This window comes from Oncorhynchus mykiss, chromosome 18 (genome assembly GCF_057628025.1).
Source record: "Oncorhynchus mykiss isolate SJ-2025 chromosome 18, ASM5762802v1, whole genome shotgun sequence".
In the NCBI taxonomy this organism is placed as follows: Eukaryota; Metazoa; Chordata; class Actinopteri; order Salmoniformes; family Salmonidae; genus Oncorhynchus; species Oncorhynchus mykiss.
This window is the reverse complement of record NC_143039.1, coordinates 56915075-56941049: the sequence shown is the minus strand read 5'-3', so window position 1 is coordinate 56941049 and position 25975 is coordinate 56915075. Positions and strand designations below refer to the sequence as shown.

The 25975-nt window shown below is 42.8% G+C and overlaps 3 protein-coding genes across 5 annotated transcripts; all 3 read left to right on the top strand.

Annotated features, from left to right (window-relative positions):
• Positions 1-1662: 1662 nt before the first annotated feature.
• On the top strand, positions 1663-13487 carry LOC110496415 (serine/threonine-protein kinase pdik1l). 2 transcript variants are annotated; one of them, XM_021572301.3, is made up of 3 exons: positions 1663-1840; positions 4876-5171; positions 8463-13487. In XM_021572301.3, the coding sequence occupies exons 2-3, from the start codon at positions 4887-4889 to the stop codon at positions 9201-9203; spliced, it is 1026 nt and encodes a 341-aa protein (XP_021427976.1). In that variant the 5' UTR covers positions 1663-1840; positions 4876-4886; the 3' UTR covers positions 9204-13487. The 2 variants fall into 2 exon arrangements, with proteins under 2 accessions (XP_021427976.1, XP_090062946.1); XM_090206820.1 differs by lacking the exon at positions 1663-1840 and adding an exon at positions 1951-2299.
• A 215-nt stretch (positions 13488-13702) lies between these two features.
• LOC110496416 (replication protein A 32 kDa subunit) lies at positions 13703-17152 on the top strand. Of its 2 annotated transcripts, XM_036952987.2 has the most exons (8): positions 13703-13791; positions 13920-14014; positions 14170-14268; positions 14425-14538; positions 14724-14798; positions 14888-15067; positions 16403-16503; positions 16626-17152. In XM_036952987.2, exons 2-8 carry the CDS (start codon positions 13940-13942, stop codon positions 16705-16707), a joined length of 726 nt encoding a protein of 241 aa, XP_036808882.1. In that variant the 5' UTR covers positions 13703-13791; positions 13920-13939; the 3' UTR covers positions 16708-17152. The 2 variants fall into 2 exon arrangements, with proteins under 2 accessions (XP_036808882.1, XP_090062947.1); XM_090206821.1 differs by lacking the exon at positions 13703-13791 and having other exon boundaries at positions 13904-14014.
• A 208-nt stretch (positions 17153-17360) lies between these two features.
• LOC110496414 (nuclear inhibitor of protein phosphatase 1) lies at positions 17361-25433 on the top strand. Its single transcript, XM_021572299.3, has 7 exons — positions 17361-17459; positions 17963-18023; positions 18537-18690; positions 18924-19144; positions 19283-19427; positions 19551-19615; positions 21542-25433. The coding sequence occupies exons 1-7, from the start codon at positions 17410-17412 to the stop codon at positions 21911-21913; spliced, it is 1068 nt and encodes a 355-aa protein (XP_021427974.1). The 5' UTR covers positions 17361-17409; the 3' UTR covers positions 21914-25433.
• The last annotated feature ends 542 nt before the right edge of the window (positions 25434-25975 follow it).

Below are 25975 nucleotides of genomic sequence, written 5' to 3'. Positions count from 1 at the left end.
AATCAGTGGAATGGTATCAAATACATCAAACACATGGTTTCATTTTTTTAATCCATTCCATGCGTTCTGTTCCAGTCATTATAATGAGCCGTCCTCCCCTCAGCAGCCGCCACTAATTTAAAGCTATGCAATGAACGGGGGAACACTTACAGTGCCGTGCAAAATTATTCAGCCCCCTTAAGTTAATACTTTGTAGCGCCACCTTTTGCTGTGATTACAGCTGTAAGTCGCTTGGGGTATGTCTATCAGTTTTGCACATCGAGAGACTGACATTTTTTCCCATTCCTCCTTGCAAAACAGCTCGAGCTCAGTGAGGTTGGATGGAGAGCATTTGTGAACAGCAGTTTTCAGTTCTTTCCACAGATTCTCGATTGGATTCAGGTCTGGACTTTGACTTGGCCATTCTAACACCTGGATATGTTTATTTTTGAACCATTCCATTGTAGATTTTGCTTTATGTTTTGGATCATTGTCTTGTTGGAAGACAAATCTCCGTCCCAGTCTCAGGTATTTTGCAGACTCCATCAGGTTTTCTTCCAGAATGGTCCTGTATTTGGCTCCATCCATCTTCCCATCAATTTTAACCATCTTCCCTGTCCCTGCTGAAGAAAAGCAGGCCCAAACCATGATGCTGCCACCACCATGTTTGACACTGGGGATGTTGTGTTCAGGGTGATGAGCTGTGTTGCTTTTATGCCAAACATAACGTTTTGCATTGTTGCCAAAAAGTTCAATTTTGGTTTCATCTGACCAGAGCACCTTCTTCCACATGTTTGGTGTGTCTCCCAGGTGGCTTGTGGCAAACTTTAACCTACACTTTTTATGGATATCTTTAAGAAATGGCTTTCTTCTTGCCACTCTTCCATAAAGGCCAGATTTGTGCAATATACGACTGATTGTTGTCCTATGGACAGAGTCTCCCACCTCAGCTGTAGATCTCTGCAGTTCATCCAGAGCGATCATGGGCCTCTTGGCTGCATCTCTGATCAGTCTTCTCCTTGTATGAGCTGAAAGTTTAGAGGGACGGCCAGGTCTTGGTAGATTTGCAGTGGTCTGATACTCCTTCCATTTCAATATTATCGCTTGCACAGTGCTCCTTGGGATGTTTAAAGCTTGGGAAATCTTTTTGTATCCAAATCCGGCTTTAAACTTCTTCACAACAGTATCTCGGACCTGCCTGGTGTGTTCCTTGTTCTTCATGATGCTCTCTGCGCTTTTAACGGACCTCTGAGACTATCACAGTGCAGGTGCATTTATACGGAGACTTGATTACACACAGGTGGATTGTATTTATCATCATTAGTCATTTAGGTCAACATTGGATCATTCAGAGATCCTCACTGAACTTCTGGAGAGAGTTTGCTGCACTGAAAGTAAAGGGGCTGAATAATTTTGCACAGACAATTTTTCAGTTTTTGATTTGTTAAAAAAGTTTGAAATATCCAATAAATGTCATTCCACTTCATGATTGTGTCCCACTTGTTGTTGATTCTTCACAAAAAAATACAGTTTTATATCTGTATGTTTGAAGCCTGAAATGTGGCAAAAGGTCGCAAAGATCAAGGGGGCCGAATACTTTCGCAAGGCACTGTATTTCCCCTTTCAGCTAGCTGGAAGCTTGCACAAAAGGCTCAACAAAAAAAGTGAAAGGAAGGGGGCAGTATTTCTCACGGCTGCTGCTGTAGAGCACCCTGGCTGTGTTGTTTTGGGAACGAGCAATCGGGCGCGCGCTGTTGACGGGGTACTTGAGCTGCAGGTTTGCGATCTCTCACCACGGACCTTGTCTTGTCTGCCAGAGAAAGTCAACAACAAATGAATCGTTGAGGGAAGAGGAAAACAGGTAAATGTGTAGCTTGCTAGAGTTATAGTTAGCTACTCTGTTTCCTTTCCTCGTCTTCAGAAGAAGCCAGCTCTTTTGTCTGCCCCTGCGACATGGTGCTTGGTCGTGTGCGCAGGTGTGTGGGACTGCGTTACGTTAGCTAGCCGAATTGTACGGAGCCAGAACAAGCTGGCGCAGAAGGACAACAATAAAGGTGTCGAGCTAACTAGTTAGGTAGTTTACTTTACGTAAGACCGGGTCATCCCCCGGGTTCACGTTTAGGTTTTTGCCCAATCTGATTCAAAATAACAAACTCATCAGGCCGTCATTGTAAATAATAATTTGTTTTCTTAACTGACTTGCCTAGTTAACAACAAAAAATCACCAAGCTTTGATTTATTTAATGTATCACTAGGGCAAAAAATCTGCAGCTAGCGGGCGGGGGACCCAGGACCGAGTTTCGGGAAACCCTGACATAAGGTACTGAACTAGCTAGCTAACTTGTCTACATTCCCCTGTGGCAACATAGCAATATATAATTTACATGTATATAGCTAGCTAACGGTAGTTATGATTCTAACAAACTATTCATGTATTTTTAGCCAGCAGTTTCTTCCTTTGCTTGCTAGCTAGCTAACGTTAACTAAAAACAGTTTCGCTTCCGTGTTAGCTAGCAGGCTAATTCTCATAGAGTTTAGCTAATTACACTGAATTTACTATTTGATAATGTTTATTTATTCGTACATATTTGGGCAGTAGGCTGACATGTCAGGAAATGGCATAGCTAACTTCAACTTTCCCCTCAAATGCTGTAGCTGTCAGCAATGCGTTAGTGCGCAAATAACAGGTAAAATCTGTGAGGGGGAAGTGTTGATTTGTGTACATGTCGCATGCTTTGGCCTCTCAGGTGTTCACGTTTGCACATTTGCTCTCTTGCGGGTAGTCCAATGGGTAATCTTTTGGAGCCTACCATTACTCGTTAAGGTCCAAGGACGATATGTGATATCGTCTGAGGTAGACTGGCTCAGGCAGCCAAAAACTCAATCTAAACGTGAATTGATTCCTAAATTGCGATACGGTTCAACACTGAACAAAAATATAAACGCAACATGTAAAGTGTTGGTCCGATGTTTCATGAGTTGAAATAAAAGATCCCAGAAATGTACAATATAAACAAAAAGCTTAAGCTCAAATTTGGTGCACAAATTTGTTTACATTCCTGTGAGTGAGCATGTATCCTTTGCCAAGACAATTCGTTCACCTGACAGGCGTGGCATAACAAGAAGCTGATTAAACAGCATGATCATTACACAGATGCACCTTGTGCCGGGGACAGCAATAGGCCACTTTAAAATGTGCTGTTTTGTCACACAACTCAATATCACAGATGTCTCAAGTTTAGGGAGTGTGCAAATGGCATGCTGACTGCAAGAATGTCCACCAGAGCTGTTGCCAGAGAATGTAATGTTAATTTCTCTTCCATGAGCTGCCTCCAATGTTGTTTTAGAGGAGTATTACTGTCTGTAATGAAGCCTTTTGTGAGGGAAACACTCATTCTGATTGGCTGTGCCGGGCTCCCCATGGTTGCATCCCTGTCCAGTCATGCGAAATCTATAGATTATGGCCTAATGAAAATATTTCAATATACTGATTTCCTTATGAATTGTGACTCAGTAAAATCTTTGAAATTGTTGCATTTGTATTTTTGTTCAGTATAGAAACATAAAGCTTGTTACTTTTAGTATCACATCAAATAATTTCACAAATGCAAAATATACACTTACTGTACACTGTTTTAACTGGGTTTATCGTCGACAGTATTTTTTAGTGATCAAACGTTTCTCGTGGCCGCCTTTTGGTACACACAGGTGTTCGGGTCATGCTAGATCGCTAATTGTCACCCGTAAACATGTGCTCTATGGTGATATGGCCGGGTGGGTACCCTAACCCTCTATGGCCGGGTGGGTACCCTAACCCTCTATGGCCGGGTGGGTACCCTAACCCTCTATGGCCGGGTGGGTACCCTAACCCTCTATGGCCGGGTGGGTACCCTAACCCTCTATGGCCGGGTGGGTACCCTAACCCTCTATGGCCTGGTGGGTACCCTAACCCTCTATGGCCGGGTGGGTACCCTAACCCTCTATGGCCTGGTGGGTACCCTAACCCTCTATGGCCGGGTGGGTACCCTAACCCTCTATGGCCGGGTGGGTACCCTAACCCTCTATGGCCTGGTGGGTACCCTAACCCTCTATGGCCTGGTGGGTACCCTAACCCTCTATGGCCGGGTGGGTACCCTAACCCTCTATGGCCGGGTGGGTACCCTAACCCTCTATGGCCGGGTGGGTACCCTAACCCTCTATGGCCGGGTGGGTACCCTAACCCTCTATGGCCGGGTGGGTACCCTAACCCTCTATGGCCGGGTGGGTACCCTAACCCTCTATGGCCTGGTGGGTACCCTAACCCTCTATGGCCGGGTGGGTACCCTAACCCTCTATGGCCGGGTATCAATGAGAACTGTTGTAATAAGTATGATAGCGTCTTTATGCTACCAAACCGTAACGCATTTTAACATTCAGGCCCAGTGTTAGCTCTCTTAACAAAACTCCCCAGTACAGAATACGCCTTCCTTCAATGACTCTTATGTGTAATTTAATGGACTGGGAGTCATGATCAAGTGCTATCTTGCGGGTAGAAAGCCAACTGTCCTAATTTTACTTGCTAAAACTTAAACACTGTTATTTGTGTCATCCATCTGACAGTGTGTCACGTGGCTAGTTCATTTTCCTGGGATAAAACTTATCAGACTACATCTAGACTAGGCCTATAGCTATGGGTTTTTGATGTGGTCAGGAGCAGGGGGCTGTCATGTCAACTCACATACGGTTTTCTTAATTTAGTATGACGGATAAACTCACCTTGTTGGGATATTATTCAGTAACTGAGGGTTATCAGGGTTACATTCTCAGTTTGTTCTGCTGACCACCTAGCTCTCAACAACAATCAGTGGTACCCCATTAACCCCACCGCCTCCATCCCCCCCCCCCACACACACACAGTGAGGAAGAGGATGGTGAGCAGCCAGCCGAAGTATGAGCTGATCCAGGAGGTAGGGCGTGGCAGCTACGGCGTGGTGTACGAGGCGCTGGTGAAACGCACCGGGGCCCGGATGGCCGTGAAGAAGATCCGCTGCCACAGCCCAGAGAATGTAGAGCTGGCCCTCAGGGAATTCTGGGCCCTGAGCAGTATCCAGAGCCAGCACCCCAACGTCATTCACCTGGAGGAGTGTGTCCTGCAGAGAGATGACCTGGCTCAGAGGATGAGCCATGGGTCCAGTTCCCCACTGTACCTAGAGGTAATACATTTTATATGGATGGATGGCTAGAAAGATTGATAAATAACAGGCTAGCTGTAGTAAAATGCAGATAGACCTGTCCAGAGGATGAACCACAGATCCAGCTCCCTGCTATACCTGGATGTATTGATAATAGACTTAAAACAAAATGTATAGATACCACCTTTTACACATGAAGCACAGGGATTCACAATGAGTACAAACAATAGATGAGTAAATAATTCAAATGTAATACATTAGAACTTTAGTAAAAGCAATGCATTGCATCAAATGTACAGAAAGCGGAGGAGGAAAAAACAACTGGGGGAGATGGGAGGGCTACTGGGGTTCAGGTTTCCCTTTGTCAATGTGACAGGGTTGCTCATATGAAAGGACTCTGCTAGCGGACAGGAGAGGGTTATATATGATGTCTTCAAATAGGCTCCAGGAGGGTAGGGTATGGGCGGTATATAGTATACTGGAGTATTTTGAAATAGCCATTGGCTAAAAAAAAAATGTTTTAATACCTCAAACTATTTTTGGAAGTTGAAGTACATTTGAATATTTGTTGGTACTTTTTAAGTAAATGCCTGCATCAACTTGTGCAATATGTCACCTGTCACATACTTTTCCATTATGAAGCTTACCGGTAGTCCCCAGTCATGTGGTGTTTGTTTACAAGCACATAACGATGAGAGACTGGAGCCTTGTGAGTCACTCACTGTTCTTCAGCACGGGTCAGGTGATTTAGTTGCAGTATGGAATTCACAACTGTTTGTCTGCTAGATATCTTAACTGTCTAAAATGTGCTAAAATGCTCTGCAGTTGTGCGATTTGTTCGCTAATTTAGTTGCTAGTTAAGTGGTTAGCTTACTCCAAAATTAAGCTTTGCTTGGTAACAGCAGAGAATGCCCCGCCTGGATGAAGAGCCTTGGATATCCCGGTATGGCACACTGTAAGTATGAGAATCTGGATTCCCCCCAAGCCTACAAGTGGGTTTATGTGTAGGTTTTAAGGATAGGCCTAGGTTTTGAATCCCCCCTCACCAAATATTGAACTTTATGTAGCCTACTTAACATATCAGATACTTATGAGTAAGGTTAGGCCCTAGTTCAAATGCATTGTAAGCACATGGAAGACTACAAATTCAGACCAGAGGAATCACATCTTGAGCATATCTGTTGAAAGACCACAGCCACAGAAGAACCTCACAAACGGATCTGTGCTGGCAGGGCGGAACTTACCATTCAACCTCAAGGTTCTGTCTCGCATATGCTGAGAAGCAACTTGGCAGCCGAAGAGGATGTGGTCAGAGCAGAGGTGAAGGAATCTGATTATGTTGATGGGTAGAATGTTAGTGGAGAAGCTTCTTTTTGAATTCCTAAACTCAATTCACCAAAGGGCAATTATAGAAGTGATAGAAAACACAACACCAGGATAGCCTAAATACATTTACCATAACACAAGTTTACAATAACACAACTTAATGTAACAAACATATCATAACGATTGAATTATGTAGAACAAGACAGGACCGATACACACACTCCGTAGATCCCAATGTTGGCTATAGGATGATGTATTGGACATTGAGCACAGTCACGCTACTTGATAAAGGGAGTGTTGGATTGTTTTCCCTTCTGGCTGTTCTACATATTGTTGCCAGCCACAAGTGGCAGAGTACACGGCTGTACCGACGGACACAGAGGTGACTGAAATGGTTAGTCCAGGGTTTGCTAGTAATTCAAGGTGTTAGCTAGTGTTGCTTCCAGTGTTTTGGCCTCTCATTCAGCCTGTTGGATGCCTCTACAGAGTGTTCATACTGTGACTAGTTAGTTCAGAAGACTGTTCTGTTTAGCTAGTCATCCTTGTGGCTCTGTCAGGTGGTGCATTGAACACTGGTTTTTAAGGGGGCATCTTATGTCCTCATTGAGCACAGTGTTTTAAAGGGACTCCTCTCCCCAGTCAACCTGTCTAGTCTATTACCAACAACATGTTCCTCCCTCTTGGCTCACCGAGGGTTTAAAGGGCCTGGCAACAACTGATTGTAGCCTCTCAGCGGCACGTGGGCCATTGTCACACTCACATACATTGTCCGATCCGCTCTACGAGCTTGTTAAACACTGCAGCATGTTGGGCTTGGCCGCTTTCCCAGAATCCTTTGTTCCGACCGAGTCGTCTTTTCTTGTTCTACTGCTGCTTATAGAGGGAGAACATTTTGATAATGGGACAGGATTACCGTGTGGGGGAGGAACCATCATTATAATAGATCAGAGGCCAGGGACTGTATTGTCTGACTGGCGATGCTGGTGAATTATTTCAATCTATTAGGTTACGGATGGCTTGGCTCACTGACCAATTTTGTGTACAGACTGGTTTTCCCTAAGTGGCGGGACTGTCAATGTGTTGTTTTGTACCATAAAGATTGTCAGGCATTTGATTCGTCTGTAATTCAAAACCCAAATAGTTGTGCTGCTGGTGTGTGCATGTCAAAAACCTGCAGCACATTTTCTATGGGAGAGGATCGGTTTTAAGATCTGGTCAGCTGTCAAAAGGAGACGTGTGCTTGATTAACCCAGTTCCCACAGCAGAAGTCTTTCTAAGATCAGAGGCGTCACAACGAGTTTAGATTTAAAACAAAAAAACACAAAGAGACAGAAACCGACAACACACACACCCCTCCATTTGACGGCTCACAGAGGAGGCTGGCAGTCACGCTGTGAATTCAAAGCCAATGGCACGAGACAAGGCACTTTTGCTTGTTTGTTAAATTCTCCCCCCCCCCCCCTCCCCTCAAGGAATTTAATAGAAGTGTTTTTCTTCTTCCATCTTGGCTTATCAATAATCAGGACTGCCACTGTGCTTTAGATTACATAATCAATTTCCCTGTTTCCCTGTCAGGTAGGTACCGCTGCTAGAAATAGCATTTTGTTCTGTTTTCTTAGTAATTTTCCTCCAGTTAGCATTTCCTCTGAAACGTGATGGGAATTGACACAGAGAGCCTGTCGGCTTGCTCCCAGCAGTCTTTTTGAACTATTTATTTTTGATCTGTTCAGCATTCATCTTATTGGTGGCATTTTCTGAAGCGAGCCAAGTGTTCCAGAATACAGAGCAATACAGTCATTGGTTAGAGCATGGTGCTGGCAACCCCATGGGTTTGGGCAAAATTCCTGCATGGGCACATACTGAATGCCTTTATATACAGTGTCTGTTTTGGATTGTGTCTGGCTGTCTGCTGAATTACTATATGATGTACTATTAATACTAATGGCCTTTCTGATAGCCTTTCTGTTGTCTCTGTTCTATCTCCAGCTGGTGGAGACATCTCTGAAGGGAGAGATAACCTTTGACCCGTGTTGTGCCTACTATCTGTGGTTCGTCATGGACTTCTGTGACGGAGGAGATATGAACGCTTACTTGCTGTCCCGTAAACCCAGCCGCAAGACCAACACCAGCTTCATGCTGCAGTTAGGAAGTGCCCTGGCCTTCCTGCACCGAAACCAGATCATCCACCGAGATCTGAAGCCTGACAACATCCTCATCTCCCAGGGAAGGACCTTTGCGGGAACCCCCGAGCCCACACTGAAGGTGGCAGACTTCGGGCTGTCAAAGGTCTGCTCCACGTCAGGCCTCAACCCTGAGGAACCAGCCTCCGTCAACAAGTGTTTCCTCTCCACAGCGTGCGGCACGGACTTCTACATGGCTCCAGAGGTGTGGGAGGGCCACTACACGGCTAAAGCAGACATCTTTGCCCTGGGTATCATCATCTGGGCCATGGTGGAGCGGATCACGTTCGTTGATGTGGAGACCCAGAAGGAGCTCCTGGGAAGCTACGTGCAGCAGGGGGAGGAGATCGTGCCCCTCGGGGAGGCGCTCCTGGAGAACCCCAAGATGGAGCTGCTGATCCCGGCCAGGATGAAGAGCATGAACGCGGGCATGAAACAGCTGATCCGGGAGATGCTGTCGTTCAACCCTCAGGAGAGACCTGACGCCTTTGAACTGGAGCTCCGACTGGTCAGGATTGCCTGCAGAGAGCTCGACTGGGACACGTGATAATTGATGTGGATAGGAGGAGAGCGGACCATGGGACTTGTAGTCACAACATCAAGCACTTGTATCTAGTCCTAATTCACCACTGTTAGCTCTGGTGGTCGAGGCCACACAATGGGAGTTTGTTTTTCTTGTAAGGGAACAATTCAAACGTCAGATTTTGGCTTTGCAGTTGGATATTGGTTTAGATGTAGGACTATTGGTAAACCTAGCTCAACGGGTTGATAGCCAGGCTGTAAAAATGTTTTGTTTTGAATGTTAACAGAGCAAGGCTGTCCATAAGCACATTCAGCTGTTTGTCTCTCAGAAGGAGAGGTGTTTGCTAGCCACCCCAGTGGTTTAGGCTAACCTGTTAACTTTAACTCTCTTCAGTTGTTTGCCTACAAATTTCACCCCAGTCTCGGTGCTAATAATCGTACTTCGGATGCAATTTATGAAACAGGGAGACCGCATCCCGTGTAGATATGATGCAATTAAATTCCAATTTAGACACGCCTCAGTGATCGTAAACTGTGCACGGCTGGTTTTACCAGTATTCTGTGACCAAACCCTGCTCCTCCCCATCAACACACACACACACACACACACTTCCCACTGCTCAGGTAAAATCGAAGATATACTGTTGGTTGGGATTTGTAGACAACCAGCTGTTTGAAGAGACATATCACACAGGACAGTATTCTGAGCTGGCCCTGAGCAAACTATGGGATCAGGCTAAATCTTGGTATGCCAGCCCAGCCCAGACATAATCTAGCATAACCCCCAGCCCAGACATAACCTAGCATAACCCCCAGCCCAGACATAACCTAGCATAACCCCCAGCCCAGACATAACCTAGCATAACCCCCAGCCCAGACATAACCTAGCATAACCTCAGTCAGCCATTGTCATAATTGTCCTGGAATGTGTCATGATTGCCCCATAATGAAAATAATTTTGAGGAATGGAGTGTTTGGAATGTAATTAACTTGAGTCACCATAATTTAAAGTCCAGAGATAGCAAGCTGCTTATTCAAAACACATAAAGGAATGTGTTGTGGCCCCAAACAAACATTGATGTATTTAACTGAAGAGCCAATGTTCTGCTTGTATTATTAAAATATAGTGCTTTAATTTAGACTTGAATTCTCACAACTGAAGGCCAGTGGAGTTCCAAATGAAACCTGTGTGAACGGAATGGTTAGGGGTATGACTTCACTGGCAATCACTTGATGAAAAAATGCACTTTTATTTAGTTATTTTCCTTTTCATAACTTACCATGCTATTATCTATCACCTTGAGAAACAGTGTTTACTTGGGGCCTGGGAAGATATATTGTCAAACAGCAAACAAGAAGTCTCTTACACACACACACACACACCGGTATATTGTCAGCACACAGAACGTCTACTTATGCATGCAATGCCTCTCCCCTTCAGAGAGGAGATGGAGGCAGCACAGCACACAGTTGTCCCTGAGCCCAGAGGATCTATTTAAAAAATACAATTTTGTGTTTTAACCTGATCTCCTCTCACTGTCAGTTTTCACCTCGGTTTCCCCAGAACAGACACACACCTCTGGGTCCCGCTGGATTTAACGGTAATCCCTTTCTCCACGTTTCCTTCCGACAGACTCCTACTAAGCCTATTACGTTTGGTGTAGGTGGCAGAGGTAAAGGAAGGCACGCTCTGGGGACCCAGGCCTATTGCCTTGCAGGTCATAATTTGTGCGCTTCTAACAGTTGTGAAAATGAAAACGTTATCAATATCTGAAAAAATGTAGTTTTAGTGTGTCATTCAAACAGTGGCATAAGTTTTAAAATATATTTCATACGAGCAGACTGTCGCCAACATTAACCTGCATTATTGCCTTTTTTAAATGTCTTCCATTGCCAAAATCCTCTTGTCTTTCATGATATTAACATACTTTATGCCTTATTTTAATATCTCCACACACTAGCACCTAGCACTACATTGTGTGATTGTTGTGGTGGCCAGGCACATTTTGTTCAGAGTTTTGGCTATTGGGTTTTTATCTCTGCTGTTTTACCCCTTCAATATTAGCACTGATTGCCCCTTTAATAAAATGGCTAAAGCACAATCAGCAGTTGCTATATTTAACAAAAATATAAACTTAACCATTTCAATGATTTTACTGAGATACAGTTCATAAAAAAATAAAATCCAGTTAATTAAAATACATTGATTAGGCCCTAGTTTATGAATTTCACATGACTGGGCAGGGGTGCAGCCATAGGCTTGGGAGCCAGGCCGAACCAATCAGAATGAGTTTTTGCCCCACAAAAGGGCATCATTACAGACAGAAATCCTTCTCAGCTGGTGGCTGTCTCAGATGATCCCGCAGGTGAAGAAGCCAGACGTGGAGGTTCTTGGCTGGCATGGTTACACGTGGTCTGCAGTTGTGAGGTCGGTTGGAGGTACTGCCAAATGATCTAAAATGACGTTGGAGGCGGCTTATGGTAGAAAAATTAACATTCAATTCTCTGGCAACAGCTCTGGTGGCATTCCTGCAGTCAGCATGTCAATTGCACACTCCCTCAAAATTGAGACAACTGTGGCACTGTGTTGTGACAACTGCACATTTTAGTGGCCTTTTATTGTCCCCAGCACAAGGTGCATCTGTGTAATGACCATGCTTTTTAATCAACTTCTTGATATGCCACACCTGTCGGGTGGATCGATTATTTTGGCAAAGGAGAAATGCTCACTAACAGAGATGTGCACACAATTTGAGAGAAATAAGGTTTTTGTGCATATGGACTTTTTCTGGGATATTTTTTTCTGCTCATAAAACATGGGACCAACACTTTACATGCTGCGTTTCATATTTTTGTTCAGTATACATCCATTTTTGGATTTTTTAATGATATGTACTCATTGATTCATGAATATACACTGTGTACAAAACAATAGGAACACCTTCCTAATATTGAGTTGCATCCCCTTTTGCTCTCAGAACAGCCTCAATTAATCTGGGCATGGACTCTACAAGGTGTCAAGCATTCCACAGGGATGCTGGCCAATGTTGTCTCCAATGGTTCCCACAGTTCTCAAGTTGGCTGGATGTCCTTTTGGGTGTGAAAAACCCAGCCAGCATTGCAGTTCTTGACACTCAAACTGGTGCGCCTTCCACATACAACCATACCCCGCTCAAAGGCACTTAAATATTTAGTCTTGCCTATTCACCCTCTGAGTGGCACACATAAACCAGTGGAGGCTGCTGAGGGGAGGACGGCTCATAATATCTGGAAAGGAGCGAACGGAATGGCATCAAACACATGGAACCCAAGTGTTTGATGTATTTGATACTATTCCACTCCAGCCATGACCATGATGCTGTCCTCCCCAATTAAGGTATGAACCTCCTGTGATATTCTCAATTGTCTTAAATCCTTCTTTAACCTGTCTCCCCTTCATCTACACTGATTGAAGTGGATTTAACAAGTGACATCAATAACAGATCATAGCTTTCACCTGGTCAGTCTGTCGTGGAAAGAGCAGATGTTCCTAATGTTTTGTACACCTTGTGCATATGAGCTACTACAGAGGCTGAAGGAGGAGTTTATGGACATGTGACTGTGAATTATTACGAGCGCCTTGACATTATTTGAGTTGTATGTTTGCTGTGATGGTTGATCCTTTTTCAACAGTTACTTCAGCTTCCCATATGTTCTGTCATTGATACAGAAGTGGTTTTAGAGTTGGATACTGTGTTGGTGTGCTAGTGGTGATAATTATGTCTTCATTGGCCCAACTTTGGTTGGTCATTGATGTGTTTGTGTGTGTATTGATTGTGTACACACACAACTGGGGTCACCTACTCAAAAACGTCTTTGCTGCTTCTGATGAACTTGATAAGGAGATAAAAATAGCTCGTTGCCTGAAGTATAATCCTACCAGACTCAGATGTGTCACCTTTGGTGAAATCTGCATCCAAAATGGCACCCTATTGCCCATAAATGCATTACTTTGGACCAGAGGCCCTGGTCCAAAGTAGTGATGTGATATATATATATGGTGCCATTGGGAACACAAATCGTAAGTGCCCTATTCAGAACAGGACCCATTGCAACGACAAACCTCACCAGTTGAAGATAAACACCAAGCATCATCCGTGTACATTATAACCAGGTGTATGAGGGGCTCAAACTTTTCTATGAACAATATTTCCTTTGTATGTCGTAAGATATTTTGAAGAGGTTCAGTGAAATGTATCAATAAATGCTGTAAAATGTCATTCATTGTTGAATTGATGGCGTTATAATTAAAATGTTACAAAAAACAAAACATGGATTTAAAAAAATATATTAGATTTTATATCAAAGTAAATGTTTTAGTGAGAATGAACTTGTCTGGTAGTTTTCAATTTATTTAGCTGCCGATTGAGTGGGAGATGCCCTTTGTAGATTGCTGAGGTTATATGGTTGCTACACTTTGGTCTCTGATTGGTTAATTGGATAATTGGCTAACGTTTTTTGCTAGTGAGCTGAAATGTGGTGATCTGTCAAGTGTTGCACCTTTCAATCTTATGGGATAGTTGTAATGATCAAATCTAACTAAAATCCCTCTTCCAACTACAAGTGGGGTCAAGGTGAGTTTTGAAGGGACCTGCAACTAAGATGTCACACAAATTAATTTAACTAGCATTTAAAAGTTTTAGTCACTCATTGTACCTGCTTTCAGTAGATGTGTTGTGCAGTTCAATGTGTTTTTCCAAAGTATACAACAGGGGCTCATATATGGGAAGTGGATACAGGTACAATCAGTCCACAGGTGGATTTACCACGTTCCAGTCAGGACAGAAGACAACCAAGGTGTTTATTTTAACCCCCATGTCGTCACAACGTAACCCATAACTGAACAATGACAATGTTGTCTTGGAATGCATTGAACTAGTATTCTTATATTTATAAAACGGACAAGCTTCAGTGGACCAAAATATGACGCTTTCATTGCCCTGCTGTGACAGTGGTCAGTACTTCAGATGATGCCGTGCACTGTGTCCCAACTGCTGTCTGCCATGGCTGTCGGGGAAGTCTTCAGAGTTGGTGACATTGAGTTCAACCAGGTGAGGGTCCCTGTTGGTAGAGAAACCTAGAACTCGTTCCCAGTAGGTCCTATATCATGTATATCCACTTTATTCACTGCAAACCAGAAAAAATCTGGCAGCGCCGCATTGATTCAACATCTACACCTGTCTTTTGTATTTGATTTCTGGATTAAGGTATCTGTGGTGGGTATCGTCAGGAGAACGGTTCCCTCAGTAAACAATGTCTTGTACTCCGTGGACGACATGACTGGACCCCCATTAGGCGTGAAGCTCTGGGTGGACACTGCAGTAAGTGGATAATTATAGGTCTTCGTCCCGAAACGTTTCAAATGAAAACTAGGTTGGGGAGAAATAGGGCATTGGCAACTTTTTAAAATCATTTTTAGTTTCTCCTATAGCAGATAATATGTTCTACATCTTGGATTTTCCCTCACACTTTTAGAAGTTAAATTGATTTTACAGGATTCTTACAGGATCCTGGTGTGGACAGTACTTTTGTATCCCCAGGGACTTATGTCAAGGTCTCTGGAAGCCTGCGTATCATTCAGGTAAATGTATTCGATTTAGCACTTTAAGTCTAGTATTTCTCTACATGAGTATGGCACATTTCTGTACCCCTTCATATACTTCCTGCCAGGGCCAAAGATCATTGGTGGCTTTCAACCTCTGTTGCCTTGAGGACCTGAATGAGATCACCTCTCACATGCTGGAGGTAGTGCAAGCCCACATGCAGCACAACAGGAACCTTTGTGGTGGTGGTGGTAATCCTGGAGATGGAGACGCATCAACCTACGGGCTGAGTGCCAGTCAGAGCCAGGTCAGTTCTCTAGTCCTGCAGCACATATAATGCCTAGACCCTAGCTTCTAATGCCTGACTTGGATTATAGGGCTGAACCGTATTATGTTGGTTTAGATATTTTCTTTTCACATTGTCCTTTTGTCACGAGAGTTTTCAATCTCAATGATAATAACAATCAATCAATAGCTTTGACCAATCCCCGAGGTTTGTAAGACCATGGGTTTAATAATTATTAGTCAGAATGAGTTTACGCAAAAGGCTAGTACAGTTTATTCGGAGAACGTTCTAAAGTCAAGAATACAAAAACATAAATTTTATAGCTGCGCACATACTTCCACACAAACAGTATCAATCAACCCCCCCCCCCCCCCCAAAGACTACATACAGACCTGTTAGTCAGGCTGATTGAGGTAGTATGTAAATGTAGATATGGTTAAAGTGACTGCATATATGATGAACAGAGAGTAGCAGTAGCGTAAAAGAGGGGCTGGCGGATGGTGGGTGGGACACAATACAGATAGCTGTGAATGAAAATAGTCCGGGTAGCCATTTGATGACCTGTTCAGGAGTCTTATGGCTTGGGGGTGAAAACTGTTGAGAAACCTTTTTGTCCTAGACTTGGCACTCCGGTACCGCTTGCCATGCAGTAGTAGAGAGAACAGTCTATGGCTGGGGTCTTTGACAATTTTTAGGGCCTTCCTCTGACACCGCCTGCTGTAGCGGTCCTGGATGGCAGGCAGCTTAGCCCCAGTGATGTACTGGGCCGTATGCACTACACTCTGTAGTGCTTTGCGGTCAGAGGCCGAGCAATTGCCGTACCAGGCAGTGATGCAACCAGTGATGTTGCAGCTGTAGAACCTTTTGAGGATCTCAGGACCCATGCCAAATCTTTTTAGTTTCCTGATGTAACAGTATAACTTTAGACCGTCCCCTCGCTCATACCCGGGCGCGAACCAGGGACCCTCTGCACACATCAACAACAGTCACCCACAAAGCATCGTTACCCATCGCTCCACAAAAGCCGCGGCCCTTGCAGAGCAAGGGTAACCACTACTTCAAGGTCTCAGAGCAAGTGACGTCGACGATTGAAACACTATTTAGCGTGCACCACCGCTAACTAAGCTAGCCGTTTCACATCCATTACACTGAGTTGGAATAGGCTTTGTCGTGCCCTCTTCACGACTGTCTTGGTGTGTTTGGAACATTCTAGTTTGGCATGTAGGTTAAGGCTACATTTACACAGACAGTCCAATTCTGATATTTTTCTCACAATCGGATCAGTTCTGAAAAATATCTGATGTGTAAGATGTGATTTGGTCAAAAGACCAATGGCTTTATTTCTCCTCCTGTAAGGTGTTGAACCTGATCAGGAGTTGCTCAGACTCACAGCCCAGGGGCATCAGTCTAGAGGAGCTAGACATTAAGCTGGGGTACCTCAGCATGACTGCCATCAGGTAACAGATTATATTTTTTTTTGGGGGGGGGGGTGTTCCGTAGGGAGAACTTAAAAAAAACCCATCTTAGTCTCTTTTCACTATCTGGTCTAATGCTTCCTTTTCCCCTTTACTCCATGCAGCCAGACCTTGGAGTTTCTTATCAGAGAAGGCCACATCTTCTCCACCATCGACGACAAGCATTTCAGGGCCACTACTGGCTAGGCCCTCAAACTCAACTCTGGACCTTGAAACCAGTCCACTGCATGTTTTCATTGTTCCCCTCTAACCAGTTACTGATTAGGTGTGACTGCAATTCAGGTAGAACAGAACCAGCAGGTTGAAGACCTCATAGGGTAAGAGTTGTTACACCTGGGCTAGAGAATGTCTTCTGTTGTTTAAGGTCAACTTACATCAATGGCTATAGGATGTTTTTAAATAAAGACACAACATTTTGGTTTATCAACATGCATGTCTGTTACTGTTTATGATTTGTTATTTATATGATTTACTCTCAAATATGGTGACTCTGTGGCCTAATTTTATTTTGTATAGTTTTGTTTTGAGGTCCTCTGGTATGTGACAGCTGATGTACAGTGTAAAATGTTGATTGGATAAATGATTGCTTGGTGAAATGTCATTATGCAATGAAAATAATGAATTGTCAAAATTGTATTGTCTTGATTTGCCAAACAAACAACAAAAGATGTTGAAACGAACCTCCACAATCGTGGGAAACTTGTTATAAATCTACCCCAAACAATTTGATCTCCAACGTATATAGCATAGATATTTAAACCAGGGGAATTAAATTAGGTTTATTAACTTCCATAATATTATTTCATAATAAACTACGATTCCCAGCTTTCTACAGACTTCCCTGTAGTCCTCACATTCCCAGCATTCACTACTAGTGCACGGTGTAAGATGGCAGCAAACCCAAGCACAAACACACCTCTTTTTGACTGCCCGTCATGGTAAGACCAGCGACGATGTCTAATGCATAATTTTGACTGTCAAAAATCAAAAGCATGCAGTAGAGTGTTGTAAGGTCCATGTCGGTGAAGTTCATTAGATTGTCGCATCGAAATAGGATGTAGTTTGTTTGCTAGAAACATAACCAGATAGCTAGCTAGTTAGCTCAACTTCGCTATGATATTGGAGTGCTCAGTCACAGTAGTATGCTAGCTGTTTGAATGCTCTAACGTTAGCTTGTCAGTGAAATCCAGCAGCAGGGTTTGCTAAAGCTGTATGGTGTGCCAGAATGCTTACTGTTATGCAGCATTTGCAAGCGTGTTCCTTTCTCAAGACAAGAATAACAGTATTGCTTGTGCAGTTCACACATGCAAAACATTTGAAGAAATGGTATTGCAAATCCGTAGTCTTGATCAACTAGTTATGCAGCAAGGTGGCAAAACAGCCTCCATTTGAATAAAAGCATAATTACAACATGCAATTGACATTCACTTTGTTTTGTCAGGGCAGGGAAACCTCCCCCTGGACTCCATCTAGATGTGGTGAAGGGAGACAAGCTAGTAGAGGTAAGTCTACTAGTCTTAACCCTGACCCCAACTTCAACTTTTTTGGTGCTGGACAAAAATAACCACAGAAGCAAGAGCAATGCCTCTGTGCAGAAGATATGGCATGTATCAAGTAGCCTAATGTTAATTTAAAGATAAGACTTAAAATATGTTATAAGGTGTAGGGCCTATATTATATATTTGCTGCACATGTCACTGTGTTGGAAGATGTGCTTAAACAAACATGGAATAATGTCCGTTCTCTCTGCCTACCTAACCTAGTGACCCCTTGGATTCCAATGCAGTCAAAGACCCACAAGTCATTTATCCCTAACCCTAAATTGCCCTTGAACCAGGCACTTAACCCTAATTTGCGCCAGGGCTGACATACTACTATGGCTGACCCTGTAAAATAGCACATTTCACTGCACCTATCCGGTGTATGTTACAAAACTTTTTCTATAGAAAATCATTGCAATACCAGTCCATGACCTTAGATAGAAAACTCTGTTGACATTTTTTCTCATTTGGTAGAAGCTAATCATTGATGAAAAGAAATACTACCTGTTTGGGCGGAACCCAGACTTGTGTGACTTCACGATAGACCACCAGTCGTGTTCTCGTATCCACTCAGCCCTGGTCTACCACAGACACCTCAAGAGGGTTTTCCTGATCGACCTCAACAGCAGTGAGTATCTAGTACAGCTTAGTATCCTGCAATGTTTCTTTGTTGTCTGGCAGTCAGTTGTCAAGTGTTTGTTTCAGTATAAATGTTCAAGAAAGAGAACCGTAGCTTGCTGGCCCCTGGTACAAAAAGGCTTGGGTCATGCCATGTCATTGTAGATGCCAAATAGAAGATATGTGAACTTAAACATGAAGTTTCCTTTTGAAAGGACAATCCATGTTACTCTGTCCCCCTAGCACATGGTACATTCCTGGGTCGTATCCGTCTGGAGCCCCACAAGCCCCAGCAGGTGCCCATCGACTCCACCATGTCGTTCGGGGCATCCACACGGGTCTACACCCTGAGAGAGAAGCCCCAGACCCAGACTAACACCATACCTGGAGGGGAGGTGAAGGCAGGGGAGGACGAGGAGCTCAAAGGACTGCTGGGTCTACCTGAGGAGGAGACTGAGCTGGAGGTTTGTGTGGGGCAGGGGACTGCTTGAGTTCTTGTGAGATATATTTGTTTTGTTCAAGCAGCTAATGTAGAATTTTCTGGTTTCTCCATCTGTTTGATGAACCTGACTGCATCCATCCTCTTGTTTCACCTGTTCCAGAACCTGACAGAGTTCAACACGGCCCACAACAAGCGTATCTCCACCCTGACCATTGAGGATGGCAATCTGGACATTGTGAGGCCCAAGAGGAAGAGGAGGAGTAGCAGGGTCTCCTTCAGTGAGGAGGAGGTCATCATCAACCCAGGTGTATTAGTTAGGGTTGATGACCCACGTGCCCATACACACACACTTGCACACAGACATGCAAGAACACACACCCGTGCAAAAATTTCAAAATATAATCCTGTGTGTCTTCTTGTTTTTACAGAGGACGTCGACCCATCAGTAGGGCGCTTCAGGAATATGGTACAGACTGCTGTTGTCCCGATCAAGGTAAACTTCTTCACGTCTATCTCTTACTTTATGCTGGGGATGATTCTTGAGAAAAATGGCAAAAGTTGTGTTGACCAAGGTTGTTGTTGTTGTTGTTATAATAATGAAAACAAATCAAGAAAAAACGATTTAGTGAACAAAATAAAAATCAAAACTGTTTAAAAAACAAAAACTATACCGAAAACAATATCTTTGACTCCAAAACAAACTTAAATAAAAACCATCATGAATTATGTTTATTTTTAAACTTTTTTTTTCTTAACATTGGGCAAAAATTGAATGGTTTTCAAGCTACTGAAGCTGGTGTGTAAATGCGGCTAGCTTTTGATTTATTTCAGCCTCTTAACTTATTCATGATTCATTCATAATTATCCCTAATTATGGTAGCATCCACATTAATGTAGAGGTTAAAACCTCTTAAGGATCTGCCCCTTTTGTCAATTTTTGCCTAAAATGACATACCCACATCTAACTGCCTGTAACTCAGGACCTGAAGCAAGGATATGCATATTCTTGATACCATTTGAAAGGAAACACTGAAGTTTGTGGAAATAAATGTAGGCGAATATAACACATTAGATCTGGTAAAAGATAAAACAACGAAAAAAAACATGATATTTTTTTGTACCATCTTTTAGATGCAAGAGAAAGGCCATAACGTATTATTCCAGCCCAGGCGCAATGTAGATTTTGGCAGCTAGATGGCAGCAGTGTATGTGCAACGTTTTAGACTGATCCAATGAACCATTGCATTTATGTTCACAATTTTGTTTCAAGACTGTCCAAATGTGCCGATTTTGGTTTGTTAATAATTTTTCATAACTGTGCACTCCCCTCAAACAATAGCATGATATTCGTTCACTGTAATAGCTACTGTAAATTGGACAGTGCAGTTAGATTAACAAGAATTTAATATGTCTATGTCCTGGGTAATTTTCTTGTTACTTACAACACCATGCTAATTGCATTAGCCTACGTTAGCTCAACCGTCCTGCGGGGGACCCACCGATCATGTAGAGGTTTTAAGAAACATTTATATTCTTATTTACAATAAAAGTGACTCAAATTACACAATAGATTATTTACCATTCATTTCTATTGGGCACAACTTAATCTGAAACACGACCTCTACATTCTTTGGGGGGACTACTTTAATACACAAGTTAATTTGTCCAAATACTTTTTAGACCTTCAAATGGGGGGACTAGATGCATAAATTGAATTCATTTCTAAATGGTAAAACAGATACAGTATGTATACACTCAAATAATAATGAAAATACACTCAAATAAAAGCGGACATTCTGTACTGTCGCCTCATATGGAACATTTGATCTTAAATCTAACATGCTGGAGTATAGAGCCAAATTAAACGTTTTTCTTCACTGTCCAAATAAATACATAGGTAGCTGACTCAATTCTTTTGAACATATTTTTTGCACCAGTTTCGGTGCTTTTCCTTTTAAATCCAAGTCTCATTGAGATTGACTTAATAATTTAAACCTAACCTTACCCATCAACTTGTTTATTACTGCCCCCCACTTGAAAGAAGTGACATGCCCAAAAACACCCCAAAAACCTATATAGCACATGTCTCCAAGCCTCCTTCTGTTCCTAATTCTAAAACTGAATCTAAATAATATAAAAACGAAATATTTGTATACAACTAAAACTGAAAACTAACTGAAACTAAATTAATAGAAATATAAAAACACAACTATAATTACCTTCGTGTTGATCCATCTCCAATCAATGAATGCTAAAAGTTGATGTTGTGTTGCAAATTGAGGTCAATCAATCACATTTGATTTATAAATCCCTTTTCAGACTATTTGTCAGAGAGTACTTCACGGTGCTTTACAGTTGACGCTACTATATTGCCATCTTCAATCTTCTCATTCCCCCCTAAACCCTGCTACCCAATCAGAAGAGGAAGATGGAGGGTCACGCTACACTAGGTCTGGAGGACTCTGTGGCCAGACGCATGCAGAACTTCCCTTTCAGTGGAGGGCTCTATGGAGACCTCCCACCCACCATTGGAGAGGCCGGCTCCCTCCCCGCCATGGCCCAGGGTGGAGCTACTATCCTGGGGGGCCTGCCGCTAGTCTTCCCTAACCCTGCTCCCGAGGTGGACCTCTCCCCCACCTCAGCCTCAGCACAGCCCTTCGTCACCCCCAGCCCTGCTGTTATCCTCGCCCCCGGACCCTACACCACCGAGGCTCTCAACGAACCACGCAAGAAGAAATACGCCAAGGAGGCGTGGCCAGGGAAGAAGCCCACCCCTTCTCTTCTAATATAGGTCATTTTGAAAATGGCAACCTATTTCCCTTAGTGCACTACTGGCCAAAGGTAATGCACTATATAGGGTACCATTTCAAATTTGCACATAGCACCTCCCTGGACAATATAATGGGAGGGGTTAGTATTAGTTAGGAGAGTGGTCACGTCTCTGGACAACCAATCAATCAAGACTTCCTGTACTGTACAAGCTGTGACAAAGGGATATAGGGATCCCTGATATAGGGAAATGTTTGTGAGAATAATATATTATTTTGGTTTGGATGTTTTTTTTTTTGTCTGCTTCATACGTATATTGTTTTATTTTTATTGCTCAACTCACTTAAACTGACAAAGTAATGTCTGACTGACCTCAGATTAGCGTATTGTAACTAACACAGATTGGTCCATTGTTTTACAGCTTTATTTATTCATTATTTTAAACTAAATGAAACATTGCTCTGTTGCAGAAAAATGTCTTATAAACTCGCTATTCACTCTCTGACTGTTTGATTCACAGTATGATTTTGCCTTAGTGGATATTTTTAGTGCTGTTGGTTTCACTGAAAACCATGTTTCTGTCAATACAGAGGGTAACATTAACCAGACAAGGCCTGCTAGATGTTTTAATAATCCACTCAGACAAGGCTATGAACTGTGGGTACAGATTGGCTTTAAAGAAACTATGAAGAAACAGAGCAGTTTTTGTGTGTGAGACAGTTGTATTATAATTTTTTGCTATTTTTATATGAGAATTGGGGGGTTGGTTGAAATGGAACCCATTATTGTCAGATATGTATGAAATTCAGTTTAGAAAATAAATAAAGTTTAAACAAAGTGACATGCAGGTTATTAGAATTCATATCTTTTGATATTTGTATAATAAACAGTAATAATCCATACTCCTCTCTCTCCACTGTGTGAGATGATGGTTTGGAGAGGAGGACTAGTTTAGTCCCTAGAGAAATCTCCCACTGGGTCTCTGCTGTTGCTTTCATGTCGCCAGTTTTTCCTTTTTACTTTACATGATGCCATCTACTGAGGAAGCTCCTGGGATGGCTAATTAAGGGATTGTTCAGCTAAATGAATGTGATTGTCTGTTCTGGGAACATGTCATATGTGTCTGTTGCTTCCTCAAGGTGACGAGTTTGACGTAGGTCTCATCGAATTTAAACCTCAATTTCATCAATTGTTTTTTGTTCGAGTTTTACTTGTGGGTTTGTTAAAGCAAACATTGTTTGAAAAGGAATCTGTCCTCAAAACCATTCTGAGGTTTTATAGGAGTAAAATTAAGAAATAAATGGTTGGAATCCCATAGATGGCAGTGATTAGCAATGCTTGCTGCATCACGAAGGGTATTTATCCTTCACAATATCTATTTGATGCACAAGCTGCAGACAATGTAAAAAAAATCTACAGTGTGGCTCATTTAGAATGGTTGTATTTCCATGGTCAATGCCGTGTCCGGTTCAATCAACCTATGTGACTCATTTTAAATGGTTGTGTTCTTATAGTTGTTGATCTCTTTTCCACCAGAGGGCAACATGTGTACTGTGCTCTGCTCTCTTTGTGGAATCGAGAAACAACCCAGGATGTCTACCTCAGTGGATCACTAAACTCATACTCGTTGTGTCACAAATGTTCTCCATCTAGGAATGAAAATGAAACCATTATTAGGAAGACATCCATATTGGAGATATTGATATTGTTAGTATTCTGTATAAATTAATAGGTAATAGCAGACACAGGGTTCATGATTAATATTGTGAATAGGACTGATCATTGTTGATTTTGAACGGACCGTGATAGACTCATCCTGTCCCCATTTCGAGGGCCAGTAGTAAAGCTGTCCGTGTTTTGCCTTTTGGCTGGTATTATATATTTTAGTAACATCTTAATGCTTGTGATAGTCTGCTGTAAGGGAATGTTGTCAATACCATAGTTATGCTGTGCTCATTGAGGTGATCTTACTTAGAGAAACTCTGGGGTGGGTTTGGTAAGAGAATATGCAGCTGCACAATTTCACCTGTAGGGGTCTCTGGGGCTCTTTGCTGGCCCTGCTTTGCTGTCTGTTTTTTGTGTCTCAAATGGCACCCTATTCCCTTTATAGTGTACTACTTTCAACCAGAGCTCTATGCACTAGATAGGGAATAGGGTGTCATTTGGGATGCTATCTGTCTCCCCAGTGCCGATAAACCACCAGCAACTCCTTAATCAAATTTGCATGAGTGCGCTCAGGTTGCCATGGCAATAATTATTAGCGCTGCCTAATTAACTTTCTCAATTGCTTAATGAGATACGACCCTCTGAACTCTTTTTTTTCTTCTTTCTAATCCATGTTTTCTTTTTTTAATTCTCTCCATCTTCCCTTCTCTCTCGCCTCAGTGTTAACCTGTGACCACTGAGATAATAAAAATAAATTCTGCCTCACATGATTTAACACAAGAGTGTATATGGCAGAGAAAATAAAATATATTTCCTGATAGTTTCACACATGGAATGCAAAATGGAGACTAAAATATACTACCTGTAATACTGGTATATTATCCATCAGTATATATTATTATATTGAGTATGCAACTCACATGTTGTGATGTAGTGGCCCCTGAAGGCTTCAGGGGCCACAGGTGACCTGCTGAGACAGTTGAGTGAAGGAGGGGTGGAGAGAGCCCGCCGGCCCTGATCACCCCAATCGCCTGTCGCACACAGTGAAGCGGAACTCTCAAGACGTTAGAGAGACAGGGGGGAGACAGGGAGGAAACCACTTGGTGACATCCTCACAAAGCCTCCTACCCCTCTGCCACCTTGTCACACCCAATGTTCTACACCTCTACATTCCTACTAGGCCTCTGTTGTTCTGATTCAATTATCTTCTCCCCTGGAGTGTGCACTTGCTCATTCCTTCACATAGGTTAAAGTATTGGATTGGTATAGGCATGTGGTGGAGGTAGAATCCAATATATTTCCACCAGTCCATTTCTGAGGTCACATTGTGGGGTAGTGAATGAGTGCTCACTTCTGCAGACTGTAGGCAGGCTCTCGTGTAGTTGTGCCTTGGTCCCTGGGAGTGACTTCATCATGCAGTAAGTGTGTTCCCTACTCCACCCTGTAGACAGAGCTGTGTTGGTCAGTCAGCCAGCTCAAGGACTTTCCTTCAGTGTACAGTAAACTAGGCAGGCCAGCCAGATCCATTATGGGATCACTGCTAGGGCAGCAGACCACAGCGGTCACACCAGTTCATGGGAACTCCTGCTCCATTTTTCATAGGAGGGATATTTCAATGTCTACAGCCGGGTTGGGCCAAGTTCAGTTTAATGAATTTTAATGATTCATGAGTTGAAAATGGTCCATTGTTTAATTATGATGATTTTTTTATTCATGAATTGACTGAATTGGTAACTGAATGGACCCCTGGTCAACAGGACTGGGTCATTTCATTTACACATTTACTGTGTATATGACACATAGTTGCTTTGCCTTTAGGGCAAACCCTGTGATTTCAGTGTAAAATAAAAAGAGGTTATTCTCTATTTCCATTCTAACCTGAATCATCTGTTTTTATCTAGTGGTTGCATCCAGTTATGTATGGCTCTGGTTACATCCAGTTATGTATGGCTCTGGTTGCATCCAGTTATGTATGGCTCTGGTTGCATCCAGTTATGTATGGCTCTGGTTACATCCAGTTATGTATGGCTCTGGTTACATCCAGTTATGTATGGCTCTGGTTACATCCAGTTATGTATGGCTCTGGTTACATCCAGTTATGTATGGCTCTGGTTACATCCAGTTATGTATGGCTCTGGTTACATCCAGTTATGTATGGCTCTGGTTACATCCAGTTATGTATGGCTCTGGTTACATCCAGTTATGTATGGCTCTGGTTGCATCCAGTTATGTATGGCTCTGGTTACATCCAGTTATGTATGGCTCTGGTTACATCCAGTTATGTATGGCTCTGGTTGCATCCAGTTATGTATGGCTCTGGTTGCATCCATCTGACTGCTGTCATTCTTTAATTGTGCCATTTCCTTTCTGTTTCCTTACAGGCAGAGGAGGAAAGTGACGGGGAAGATTATCTTCGTTG